The sequence below is a fragment of the Hydra viridissima genome, unplaced genomic scaffold (genome assembly GCF_058129835.1).
Source record: "Hydra viridissima isolate aposymbiotic clone 2 unplaced genomic scaffold, HvirCarnegie_v1 scaffold_4, whole genome shotgun sequence".
NCBI classification, from domain to species: domain Eukaryota; kingdom Metazoa; phylum Cnidaria; class Hydrozoa; order Anthoathecata; family Hydridae; genus Hydra; species Hydra viridissima.
In genome coordinates, this window is record NW_028324303.1 from 9,792,590 (window position 1) to 9,806,493 (window position 13,904).

At 29.1% G+C, this 13,904-nt stretch overlaps 1 protein-coding gene across 1 annotated transcript; it reads left to right on the forward strand.

Moving 5' to 3' along the window:
* Positions 1-2,230: 2,230 nt before the first annotated feature.
* Positions 2,231-13,123, forward strand: LOC145197906 (all-trans-retinol 13,14-reductase-like). The gene is made up of 6 exons (XM_090085850.1): positions 2,231-2,904; positions 3,046-3,211; positions 10,416-10,675; positions 11,049-11,250; positions 11,402-11,596; positions 12,112-13,123. The coding sequence occupies exons 1-6, from the start codon at positions 2,680-2,682 to the stop codon at positions 12,951-12,953; spliced, it is 1,890 nt and encodes a 629-aa protein (XP_089941976.1). The 5' UTR covers positions 2,231-2,679; the 3' UTR covers positions 12,954-13,123.
* Positions 13,124-13,904: the final 781 nt, after the last annotated feature.

Here is a 13,904-nt window from a genome sequence, read left to right on the forward strand (position 1 = left end):
AATTTACTGTAAAACTATACTCACTTTGAATTAGGGAAAGGAAAACCGGTTTCTGGAAACCTGAAAATTTTTGGTAATCGAAAACCAAAAATGTTATTTTCAAAATCGGTTTTTGGATATATATCTTTTGTACAAAATTTAATTGGTTATTTGGCAATTCTAAACCACTTTTCTTGATGTGAAGTTGCTCGAGAAAATAAATGAAAACATTCAACTTGCTTCCACTTGAACATTAACAGTAAGTTACTGCAATTTTTGATGTAAAAAAGTGGAACAAATTTTCATAAAAACGAAAATTTTGTTTTCTGAAGTCCACAAGGATAACACATCAGTTTGGAAGCACTTTTTGCACTCAAAACAACTTGAATCGGCCAAGTGCAAGCTCTGCGACCAAGAAATTAAGTGCAAAGGAGGAACCACAAGCTCCATGAGGAACCACCTGAGGACAAAGCACAACATCATATTTGCTGTTGTTGTTACTCCTGAGAGGAAACTCGAAGTCATCAAACCCATTGATTTGTTTTATAATACAAAGGAACCTGTTGATGTTGTTATGGCTGAGCTTATTTCATGTGATGGGCTGCCCTTTCGTGTTTTCTCAACTAGTCAAATTTTGAGAACAGCTCTAGAGACAAAAGGATATAAATTGCCCAAAGATGCTAAATCGATTTAGGCTCTGCTGATGAAACATTATGAAGGTATCAAAAATATATATATCAGGAGAAAATTGCAGAAAAGAATGTTCATAAATGTTCATATGGAAGGTGATTATTGGAACCTTGGGATGATCAGGGTACATGGGTCTATGCCAGCAGAAAAGTTTTGTATAATTGTTGACGAGAAACTGAAAGAACTTGGGCTACGTTTTGCCTGTGATATTGTTGCAGTAATCACAGACGGAGCTGCTGTAATGAAAAAATTTGGTAGCTCAATTTTACCAGACTATCAGCTCTGCCTCGCACATGGAATCCACTTGGCTGTCTGTTATGTTCTATATAGACAATCTAGGAAAGAAGATAATGGCACACCTGAGCAAGTCATTATTCTAGAAGAGGACCAAGAAGATGATGACAGCGATGAGGAAGGAGGATTAAAAGGTTTAGCAGAAGCAGGTGCATCAGTTCTTCCAATGATCAGGGAGGATGTCACAGAACTCATCAACTAAGTCAGAAAATGTGTCAGATTGTTTTGAAAGTCTCCAATTAAAAATGACATAATTCTGCAAAAGCATGTCCAGCCTGAGTTTGGAAAGGAGCTGCAGCTAATCTTAGATTCTAAGACACATTGGAACAGCTTACTAGACATGATTTCAAGATTTGTTACCCTTAAGAAATGTATTCAAATGTCACTGATTGAGTTGCAAGCAATATTATAATTTCTGAGTCTGAATTTGCCACCTTACAAAATCTAGTAAATGCTTTAGAACCAATCAAGGTTGGTGCTGAAGCACTTTGCAGAAGAGATTCGAACTTGCTGTCATCTGATGGCATTCTGAAGTTCATTTTCAAGGAGCTAAAAAGCCAGAAAAACACCTTTAGTCAAGAGCTAGTTGACTCATTTACTAAAAGAGTCACTGAGAGGAGGAATGCTATATTAGTAAGCTTAGTTAAATATCTGAATAATCCTGATGTCATTAATGGAGCAACTCATGACATTTTTGAAAATTCCATGCCAAAGAGAAATGCAATTGCTACTTCTGCATCAAGTTTGTTTAATCGTTTGTTTGAGCAAAAGAGAAGTGAATCTATAGATGAGGAAAACTTCTCAGATAATGAAACTAGTCAGGAACAAGTACAGCAATTTACTTCCTTGTCAGAAGAGCTCGAGTTCTCCATTAGAGAGACAGTCAAAGGGGTTTCACCAAAGAAACAAAAAATAGAATCAACTTCTAAAGTAATGCTCAAAGAAAGGGCAGTATTTGAGCTAACAAAAAAACGAACAAGCAACTTAGATTTGTTGCGCACGGCTTTGAAGTCAATCCAAGTAACAAGTGTGGAGGCTGAAAGATCATTTTCTGCAAGTGATCTATTTGTCACTAAACTAAGGTCAAGGTTAAATGATGAAACACTCAATGCTTTATGTTTTTTACTTGCTTATTGTCTTAAGAAACGTAAAATTAACCATTAAAAAGACTTATTTGTTTGCTGCTCAATTGTATTCAATGTACGTATATGATATTGTTGCAACACCGGCACATCAATAAATGATGTTCGGTAAGAAACGAAGGAGAGACTTTAAAAACAGATTCTGAGAATAAAATCGGTTTTTACTATGTTTACGGACGGGGTGTTACAAAAAGGGATATATTGGTACTTAATGGAATGAGTTGATTGTTTAAAATATGAAATAGGATTACATTTAAATAAAAAAAGAGATTATCAGTAGTTCACTAATCAAATCAGCAGCTGGACTCTTGAGGATTGACTTGGGCTTTTTTTACACTTGACTTGAAGGTTGAGCCGAACAGACTTAGCTTGACTTGAGAGTTGATTTAAACTTGAGTGTTTAAAATTGACACAGGTGATTTGTAAAACAACAACTTAGTCAACCCTGGTTATACCTCACACGCTCTAATTCAACAAAAAAAGAAAATACTTTTTCGGACTGAAAATCGCTTGATATATAAAAGCTCGATGTAGTTAATATTGTATTAAGAGTATTACGACTCAATCTAAAAAGATGTCCATCATTATAAAGTTACTTGTAGATGTAACTTACTTTATTTGTAACTTAAGTTTACTGAATATAATTTCCCTTAGTTGTCTTTTATTTCTGGTTGCTGGATTTTTTGTTTGGTGCTTCACTAATGGAAAAAAAGGAAAAAACCCCTTTTCAAGGGATTGCATTAGGCCTAGATCAGCTCTTGTAATAGAAAAAGAGAAGCGAAAAAAAGTCTTGAAACAGGTTTGTTTACATTTTTTTATACGGGGTCTGGCTATTTTTTTTGTGTAAATCTTTATAGTTAAATGTTTTAACGTCGTTGCAGCTTTTAGCTGATTGAATAGGTATAGTCTGTTTAAGTACACTATGTTTTTTTTTTACTAGAAATTTCTACCTACAAATGTACCTTTAGAGCTTGATGCAATTGTAATAGGGAGTGGCATTGGAGGTTTGTCATGTGCAGCTTTGCTTGCTAAAGCTTGTAAAAAAGTTTTGGTTCTTGAACAGCATGATCAGGCAGGAGGATGTTGTCATACATTTATTAAAAAAGGTTTATATATAAAGATTTAATGTTTTTTACTATGGTAATGAATATGAAAAATAAGTTTTTTAAAATATAAAAATAAAATGTTTAGATACCAGAATTTACACCAACTTAGTTATAAATAGTTTAATTGTTTAAGTATTAGCAAAAAATTTCAATTACCAAAAATTTTAACCAAAATTGTTGTAAAACTTTAGAAACTTATGAGGAAAAAAAAAAATATCTATAAGATACAAATATATACAAAAGCATTAGTAATGTAAGGTTAAAAACAGTTAAATAAACTAAGTCATATCTATGTTTAAAATTACCCTCAATATTAAGTTGCATATCAACAAGTCTACAAAATGCAGAGTTCAATGAGTTAATTTTGAGTACCTATGAACAGTTTAATGAATTTCACAAATTAGTCACATTTTCTTGACCAATAGAAATGTTTTTACTTTTAACAATAACACCAATAGTTGTAACAATAATCCATCCAATTATGTGACTTTAAATCATATGTGATTGCTAAATTTTTTTTTAAAAAAAAGAAAAAACACTATTAAAACTGATCATTTTCAAAGTAATTTTAAAAAGTTTAAAAACTTTCTCTATATGCATGAAAATAATGTTTATAATAACATATATAATGTTTTTAGGAAATAAAAGTAAAAATGTTTTTGCAATGTTGCACTGTATTAGCAAGGGAGTTAGAAGCATTTACACATGAGAAAAAACAGAGAATCATTAGAGATCAAGAAAGAATACCTAAAAATATTTTTTTTAAAGTAGATTTTTAAAACTCAATATGAAGACCTTCTTTTAATGATGTTTTGCCAAAACTATAATGTGAAAAAATCCTTAGTAATAATGCTAAAGTCTTTTTGAAAATATACCTTTTAACAAGATTAGTAGTTTAGCAATAAATAAAATGGTTATAAATAATCCAGCAGCAAATAAAATAGTTCTAAATAATTTTATGATGCTCTTCTAAGAAATATAAGAACATCACAAAAGACCTCTTGTAACACATTCATAAAAAAATTCAACATTATGCAAGATTACAAAGATTTTGTGCAGAGTTTTGAAGTGCATAATTCCTTTGTTTTTTTATTTATTGTTATTATTATTTTTTTTTTTACCAAAAAATATAATAAAATTTGTATAGTTTTCCTTTATTACATTAAAATGTTTATTTAATAATGTTATTTCTAATTTTTCAGCACAAGGTTATACTGTTTTGGAAAGTTGTTTTATTAAAATATTGATTGAAATTGTTTGCCTCCCAGCCTATTGTGTATACCATTTCTTTTAGAAAGGACTATTCAAGTTAAACAGGGTGAAAAATTGATCAAATCAGTGTTTTAGTAAATATTTTGCATAATTTAGCCCCAAAATGGTACAGTTTGGTTTACCTAGAGTTAAGATTATGAAAATGTGCCAATTTTCCTATTTCTTATTCTAAGATAATCATTAAGCCATGTTAAAGTTTGGTTGATGATTGTCCTAGGATTACAATGGTTTACGAAGTAATTTTTGTAACTTTCTTATAAAGGTAATCTATTTTTATTTTTCAGATTTATATACACACACAACACACACACATATTGATAATTTTGAATAATTGGAAGGAACTAAAAATAAGAAGCAAATAACTTGATATACCATATAGTACATTTACCAATAAAGTTCATAAAAACACATGGGATGAATTGTTGTCAATAACAACTGGAAGCTGAAAACTATATACTGTTGGTAAAGCCATATCAGAATGTATAGATATCTTCTGTTCAAAGATAAGCAGTAATCAGTGTTTCCCACCCTGCTCAAAATTCACCAGCAAATGATTGGTCATTCATAAATGAATCAATTTTGTAAACACCTAAAATGTCCTAAATTGTATTGGTAACTGTAGACCTTATATGGTGTAGAGCTATTAGGGGTCTACATTTTTAAAAAATTTTTTAAATTATCCATTAGACCCCATATGTATGCTGTTATTGGCAATGTCACCCCAAACAGTAGGGTAAAATTGATTGCTAACTATTTTTAAATACCTGGTTGACCTGATAGTTAACTATCAGGTCAACCAGGTCTATCTGATATACTAGTTTTTATAAAATTTGCTCAAAATTAAACAATAATTAGTTATTATGCAAAGACTTTTAACCATTTCTTTAATGGGACTTACAAGTCTCAGTCATGTTTTTAAGCCACCAAAAATAAATACTGAAATTAAAAAAGCTGGCTTTGTTCAAAATTATTGCATTGGTGGGTTGACCTAGACCTTTTATTGCAGCCAGCCTTTCCAATTTTTTTTTCAATTCAAAGTAAGTTTTAAACCACCATAAAATTATTGTTTAAATTTCATGCTGATAATTTTTTTGTGTACTTGTAATTCATATTTAAGCATATTGCTATTATAAAATTGTTTGTTACGTTACATCTGTTACAGTTATGCACTGTTACAATAGCTGCTGATAATGGGATACACAAGTCCAATATCTAATTGCAAACTGACTAGGTGAGACCAGAAGAGATATTCATAATTAGAGCAATCAGCTATGAAATTTCATAGCGAAATTTTTATTAAGATAATAAAGTGTTACAACTTGAAGTCATTCTAAGTTTTACACCAGTAGAATTTCATTCAAAGTTTCTCAAGATAAGCTTCCATTACCAGGGATTGTGGTGTTTACCAAAGCTTTCAAACACTCTATTGTACTAAGTGTCAATTTGTTTCTACTTGTTATTTTTTAGTAGATTTCTTTTGAAACTTATTCTACTTTAAAAGGTTTAAATGCAAAGTGTTTGTTGTTGGAATGATTTTCTAACTAAATTTATGAATTCTTTAAAGTTTTTAATTATGAAAAAATTTGATCAATTTAAAAACAAAATTTACTTTTATCAATTTTACTTAAAATTTTTTTAGCAATTTGATTCTCTACAAAACCATTTTATATAGAGATTTTAAAAGCTATAATTTAAGTAGGATTATTTATTGCATGTTTTTTTTCCTTAAATTTATGCACTAAGATTTTGTGATCATGTTGTTAGTTCTTTACTCATATAATATGTTAAAACCAAACCAAACCAAAACAAAATAACCAATTTTTTGTTATTTACTGCTACAATGTATATATAGCAATATTTTTTATAATATACTTTGAAAACAATAATTGTAAAATTTTGGCAAAAAGTTTTTCTGATTCATTAATATTTTTATAATTAATATAGTTAATTTTATTTAATTATATAATGTATGAAGTAAACAATTAAGAAAGTGAAAAAATATTTTTGCTTTTTTAAAAATTCATTGTTAGCTTTCATATTATAAAAGATCCTAAGTTCTATTCAATATTCTTTCAAGCTCAAGCATAAGTATCATACGGTACTTTAAACTTTTAATCAGCCTTATTTGTATTGTTTGAATGTTGGTAATTAATGATTTGAAGAATCTCATCAATGTTATTTGAACAACTTTGTGAGAAGCATGTTTGTTGTTAAGAAGAAAGAATCAGTGAACAAATACCCATTCATGGTTTTGATTGAGCTTAGTTTATTAAAAGTTAATAATTGTATTCCTATGACATATTTGTGTCAGATTTTGTTTTTATATTTTTCTTCTTTGTCATCATGGCTTTTTATCAATTATTGTGTTGAAATTCATTTGGTCCTTTCTGCAAAATTAGAGCAATTTATCTTGTATCTTAAGGTGAAAAGATATATGTTAAATTGTTCTATATCTACAGTAGGAGCTCAAACGACAAAACAAATGTATGAAGTTAAATTATTAGCAAACAAAAGTTATATGAAAAAAGTAAGCAAAAGAAAAGAAAACTTAGTTATAATATTCAACTAATAAACTAAATCAATTATGTAATATTCAATTAAATAACCCTCAATACCATCAGGGTTCATGTTCAAAGTTAAAAACATTTTGTAAAATGGATGTTTAACAGGTCAATAAATTTTAGCAAATAATTTAGATCCTTTTTGTTCTCCTTTTTGATTTTCAATATGATCAATTAACCTTTATGGTACGGATTAAATTTTAACTTGTTTACATATAATTACTAAAAAGCACTAATTGTCAATTAAAATGACACTAAATCTTATAAAATGCTAAAATTTCACAAAAATACATTATAATTTTTAAAAATAAGTATAATAAGCAAAATAACATCAATATTTTTAATGATGTCATATGTCATCTTTTGTCGGGCTAAGTATACCTACAATGACGCCATATGTTGGCTTTCATTCGATAAAGGTTAAGGACAAAATTGCCTCAACTTTTACCTCAGTTTTAGACAAATGTTTATATTCCCTAGTTTTTCTGCATCTTTTAAGTCTTTTTTTTATCATAAGATCTAACTAATTAGTTTGTTTGCAATTTATGATCTTTAATTCTATTTGCTAAAAATTTCAAAAACATTTTTGTAATGTTGCAATTTTTCTTTTGTGCATGAATCTGAATGCAGCATAGTTTTTAAAACACCAGAAACAATTATAGCAAGTATAATTCACAGATTCAGTTGCTATTTTTAACTTCATTACATCATGATAGACCTGTAGAATGAAATACTTAAGTGCAAATACTTTTTGATATTGGTTATATACAGATACAGGTTCTATGTTATTTTTAGTTTAATCTATTTACTTCATAGAAGTATCTAGGTTGGTAGATACTTCTATTAAGTATGTTGTATATTGTAATGACTTACATTCAGAATAAGATGGAATTTATTGTCTTACTTTCCTTAGGAGTCTTAATAGTAGGACTGTAAATGCCAATCTTTGGGAGGTGTAGAATAGTGACCAGATTTAAGGTTCACTATTGATAAAGTAATCCTTTTTTAATTGATAATGAAATGATGCTCAACAACTATTATAAAGAAATAATTCCCTTTTATTAAAAATGTCAATTAAAAAGTTAACATTAAAATACTTAACATGAGTAATAATTTTAAATATTTATGTACATAAGGGTCATGACATTTTTTGAACCCTATATAACTTCACTCCTATAAACTAAGAAGTGTTGAATTATTAATGTATATTTGGTTTATTGGCAGTTTAAGTTGATGAAAAGAAAATTTTTATAATAAAGAAATTTAAGTCAACCCTCCATCCAAAGTTTGTGTGAGGTTAAAACCTTTCTTACATACTTTTAAACATTTATTAACAACAGTTTTGCTATATTTATCAGACATGCTAGATAAATCTAAAAAAAAAATTTAAACTATATTTTACATAGGTATGATTTTAACTTCTTATGTTTCTAAACCAAGAACAATTAGAATTGTGACAAAAGTTAAAAAAGTCAAAATATTGATGCACATGCAACTTATATACAGTGTCTCAAAAAATTATCCGACCAAACAAGTTTTTCCCAAAAAAAAATGTTTACGCTCTAAATTATACTAAAAACAATGAATAGCAATACTTACTTTGTCTGTCATTTTAATTCTATTGGGAGTAGTATGTTATTTAGCGTTCATATTTTTTGATTCATGCTTCAGTTGGTTTATTATTTGTCCTAAGAGGAACTTAGTATTGAATAGGCTTGTAAAAAAATTATCCGACCAAGCGATATTTAGGTAAGTTTAATTAATTTTATGTGAAATTTGTTGAAATATTTTAGCAAATTTTTATACAATTAATGAAATTGCATAACAAAAAACTGTTTTTTTGTAGTAAAAAAAAAAATTATGTATAAAAAAAAGGTTTCATGTTTTTTTAAGTAAAATGGTGGGAGGTAAATGTCACTGGACTGTTTCTCAGAGAAATTTAGCTGTTGATCTAGTCAATCAGGGTAAAACCTATCGTCAGGTGCAGCAAGAGACTGGAATTCCTCATAATACAGTATCCGACATAATGAAGAAGTATAATTTGATCGGAACAACAGCCACAAAAGAAGGGCAGGGTCGTAAAAAAAAGACTTCTAAGAGTTTTGATAGAAACTTAATTATACAAGTCAAGAAAAATCGCTTCATTTCTGCTCGAAAACTGGCTGAGCAAGCTGAAGAGAATTATGGAATCAAATTATCCCATCAGACAATCAGAAATCGTATCCGAGACCAGGGATTTCAAGGACGACTTGTGCGTAATAAACCATATTTGAGTAAGAAACACATGAAAAGAAGATTGGAGTTTGCTAAGAAGTTCAAAAACATGCCGTTAAGTTTCTGGAAAAAGATCCTGTGGAGCGACGAATCGAAATTCAACTTAAAGTCATCTGATGGAGCCCAAAAAGTTTGGAGAAAAGCCGGAGAAGCCTACAAATTAAGCTGTGTGAGAGGAACTGTCAAGTATGGCGGCGGTAACGTGATGGTATGGGGTTCAATGGCTTGGAAGGGTGTCGGAAAACTCCAATTTATTGATCCATAATGGATCAGGTGCAATACAGAAACATATTAAGGCAAAATTTGAAGTCATCTGCTAGAAAACTTCGGCTAGGATCTGATTTTACATTTCAGCAAGATAACGATCCCAAGCATAGTGCCACTAAAACCAAGGAGTGGTTTGCTGAAAATAATGTTGAGGTCTTGGAATGGCCCGCACAATCACCGGACCTTAATCCCATTGAACATTTGTGGGAAATTTTAGACCGAAAAATTGGAGATCGGTCATTTTCCAAAAAAGATACCCTCAAAGTGGCAATTGAAGAAGCCTGGGAAAAGATTCAACCAGAAGAAACAAAATCTTTAGTTGAATCAATGCCTAGACGTCTAGAAGCTGTAATCCAAGCAAAGGGAGGCCCAACAAAGTATTAAAATAATTGTTTTGTTATATAATAACTTGTTATGAAACAAACAATGTGTTTGGTCGAATATTTTTTTGACAATAAAAAAACGACCTAAGTTCCTTTATTTTAAGACTGAAAACCTTGTGATTCATATTTTACATTAAAATAAATAAAATCTATTTAAAAACATGTTCTTTTATTTTCATTAATCTTGAGTTTACCAAAAAAGTCTAAATTTATGAAAATACAGCACTTTTTTTAGGAAAAATATTTTTAAAAATGTTTGGTCGGATAATTTTTTGAGACACTGTATATCGAAGTGTTAGTGTTTTTAAAATAAGGATTTTTATATAAAAAGATTTTAAACTCAAATACACTAAAGATGATGCATTAATTGCCTTACTATCATTTAATGTTACTTTTTTTTTACTTGTTTTATTTAGAAAGGTAGTTATTGTTATTAAAATCTTGCAGGGTTTGAGTTTGATGTTGGAATCCATTATATTGGTGAGGTTGGAGGAAATACCCTGATGAAAACTTATATTGATCAAATCACAGAAGGTCAAGTTCATTGGGCCCCAGTAAATGATGTCATTGATGTTGTTGAATTCAATTCAATCAATGGTAAAAGAAGCACTCATAGAGTTCTTAAAGGGGAAGCATGGAAGAATGAGTTAATGAAAACCTTTCCAAAAGAGCATGACGCCATCAATAAGTATTTTGATGCCATGAAGGTTATAAATTTCTTATCCAGAAACATTTTTCAATTTAAAAATACCTACTAGTAATATAATATTTTTTAATACCTAACATTTTATTTACTGCTAAATTGATTGTTGTGTTTAAAGAAATATTTGTAAAAAGAAACATCAAAAGAGCATAAGATATAAAAAACTAATTTAAGTACATACCTTTTTTAAATTCTCCAGTAACTTTTCCAATATACATATTTTACTGATATAAAAAAAGATTGCAAATATGTTTCTGTCAGTTCATGGGAAAGAATTATTTAACAGTTTTCTAGTTCTTTATTAATAAATGAGACTATTAAAAAACTAGATACTTGTGAAATTTTTATAAATACTAAAAATAATTCTATTGTTATAGAAAGCAAGACAGATCTATTCACAGAGTTTCATTCTAAAAGTTTTACCTATTTGGTTTGTTATGTTCATAATTAAGACTCGGTTATTTCACCTTATATCTCATTTTCCTAATTTCTGTTCAAAATCTTTGGGCACGTTTTTAAATGAAATTACAACTGACGATGAATTAAAAGCTGTCTTATCTTACTCATTTGGAGACTATGGTATGGTTTTATTCAATATATAAATTGATAAGTTAATGGTTTTTTAGGAAAATGTCTTTTTTGGTCAGTTTAAAAAGTATTTATTAACAATATAATTTAACATGATAAGTTAACTATTTATTAATGGTATTTTTATATTTATATTTTATAGGAACACAACCACGCGAAAGCCCAATGATAATGCAGTTAATGTTAATGCAACACTACAGATATGGGGGATATTACCCCGTAGGTGGAGCAAGTGAAATTGCTTTCAGCATTATTCCGATTATTGAGCGTGCAGGTGGAAAAGTACTTACCAAAGCTAAAGTTATAGAAATTGTGGTAGAGGATAAAAAAGTAACTGGTTAGTGAGTTTAAGTGTTTTAATCACATATTTGTTTCTATATCACTTTAGTAACTATTAAATGTTTGTACATCATCTTTTGTAAATTATTTAAACAAAAAAACAAAAAACAAATTTAGCTTCATTCAGCTTCAATTCAAAAGTAACTTAGCCTCGTTAAAGCCTCAATATAAAGATAATTTAGACTCAATTTGGTCTCTATTTTTAAAAAATTACATTTTAAAAAAAGTTCTCGAGACTTAATTCACGAGAAAGTGATATGTTAAAGGGTTTGCAAACAGGATAAGATTATTTGATATTTTCTAGCACAAAAAAACCTTCCCGAATCTTTCCATAAATGAAAACATCACAATTCTATAAAATTGATAAGATGAGGGTTTTTCTCTAGAGTTGGTGAATGCTTTTCATTGATTAATTTTTAAAACCTTATTTACTAATCTAAATCAGCAGAAAACCTGACGATTTCTTACAAAAGTTAACCTAAAGTTAATAACTGTAATTTTAATTTATTGCAGGTGTTAAAGTTGATACAAAAAGTGGACCAGTAATCATACACGCTCCAGTTATTATTTCTGCTGTTGGGTTAATTAATACATGTTCAATGCTATCTGAGTCATTAACTTGTAGATCTAACCTGACCAATATTCTAGGCAAGGTTAGAAGTGGTCACGGTGCTATTTCTATCTTTGTTGGATTAGATGGTTCAAATGAAGAATTAAATCTACAAGCAACTAATACATGGTTATTTTCGAATATAGATCTTGATAAATCGCTTGATGAATATCTTGCGCTCTCTAAAGATCATGTTGCCCAAAATGAAGTTCCTTTGCTATTTATTTCATTTCCATCAACAAAAGATCCATCTTGGGACGAGAGGTACCCTGGTAAATCTAATTGTACAATAATTACTCTTGCAAATTGGGAGTGGTTTGTTAAGTGGGAAAAGGAGCGGAAAAAGAAAAGGGGCAAACAGTATGATGAATTAAAAATGCGGATTGCCGAGAAATGTTGGGAGCAGACTTTATCCTATTATCCACAGCTGCGTAACAGAAGAGTCTATTTTGAAGTTGGAACCCCAGTCACAAACAAGTACTATCTTGGTTCAGCTAAAGGAGAAATATATGGCCTGGATCACTCTCTTAGTAGGTTCAACCCAGAAGTAATAGCTCAACTTCGCCCTTGTACTGAAATTCCTGGTTTATATTTAACTGGTCAAGATATATTAACAGCTGGTTTTGCAGGAGCTCTATACAGTGGTTTGTTAACTGCATCTACAGTTCTCAATCGGAATTTAGTCAACGATTTGATTACACTTAAAAAAGAAATCACAAAAATATCGGAGAAAAAAAAGAATTAAAATCAGCTTGACTTGATTCAATCGCCTTCAATGAGTTAACTTTTATTCAGATAGTGTTAGTAATACAAAAACGAGTCATAATTTCTTTTGAGTTATCAATAGTTTATACTAAAAATAAATATAGGCACACATAGAAATATTTGTATTAAAATAAATTGATTTTTCCTCTTCGACAGTCTTATTTTTTTATGTTAAACTAATAGACACATCCCGAATTCCAATGATGTAATGTTACGCCTATCTGAAATCGAGGCGAACCATGACAAAATATAAATTTTCAAAATAAAACATGTTAACTTTTTTTGTTTTTTATTTGCCACAAATTATATTTTAAATAATTATATTATAAATTATATTTTGGAACATGTTTTTTATGTTTGTTTGTTTATTGTTGTTTATCTTAATAATGTTTTTTTTCCTTACTTAAAAAAGGAATATAAAAAATATGGATGTAAGATGAGGTTAAAGAAAGCCAAACTATTGCATCTGTAAGAATACATATAGAACGTGCTATTCAAAGAATAAAGCGATATAAAAAAATTTGTAATGAAATATCTTTATCTTTGCATGGTTCAGTAAATCAAATTTGGACTATTATTTGTCTCCTTGCAAACTTTCAATGACGATTAATAAAAGATCCAGAAAAAACATAATATTTTTTGAAACTAAAAGAATTTTTAATAATGTAAAAAAAAAAACTTTTTAATAATGCAATAAAAAAACTGCTTTTAAATAATAATATTTTGTTTTTCATGTAATTTATTGTTCAACTTCATTAGTCTCAAGTTCAACGATAGCAGGTAAAAGATATTTGATAAAAAATAAGTTTAGTTTATTTACAACATCTTTAAAGTACATTAGACCGGGTGAATAAAAATGAGCAATTGCTTTTACTCAGTAATTGGTCAGCTTTACGTGAATAAAAACTTCAGCAGTTTTCCTCATTTTTAT

What these genes read in the sequence shown, in the direction of transcription:
- LOC145197906 (XM_090085850.1), top strand. Translation starts at nt 2,680, where the DNA reads ATGTCCATCATTATAAAGTTACTTGTAGATGTAACTTACTTTATTTGT. An exon ending in AGTATTTTGATGCCATGAAG is followed by an intron (nt 10,676 to 11,048) that starts GTTATAAATTTC and finishes CTATTGTTATAG; the next exon opens with AAAGCAAGACAGATCTATTC. An exon ending in AGAGGATAAAAAAGTAACTG is followed by an intron (nt 11,597 to 12,111) that starts GTTAGTGAGTTT and finishes AATTTATTGCAG; the next exon opens with GTGTTAAAGTTGATACAAAA.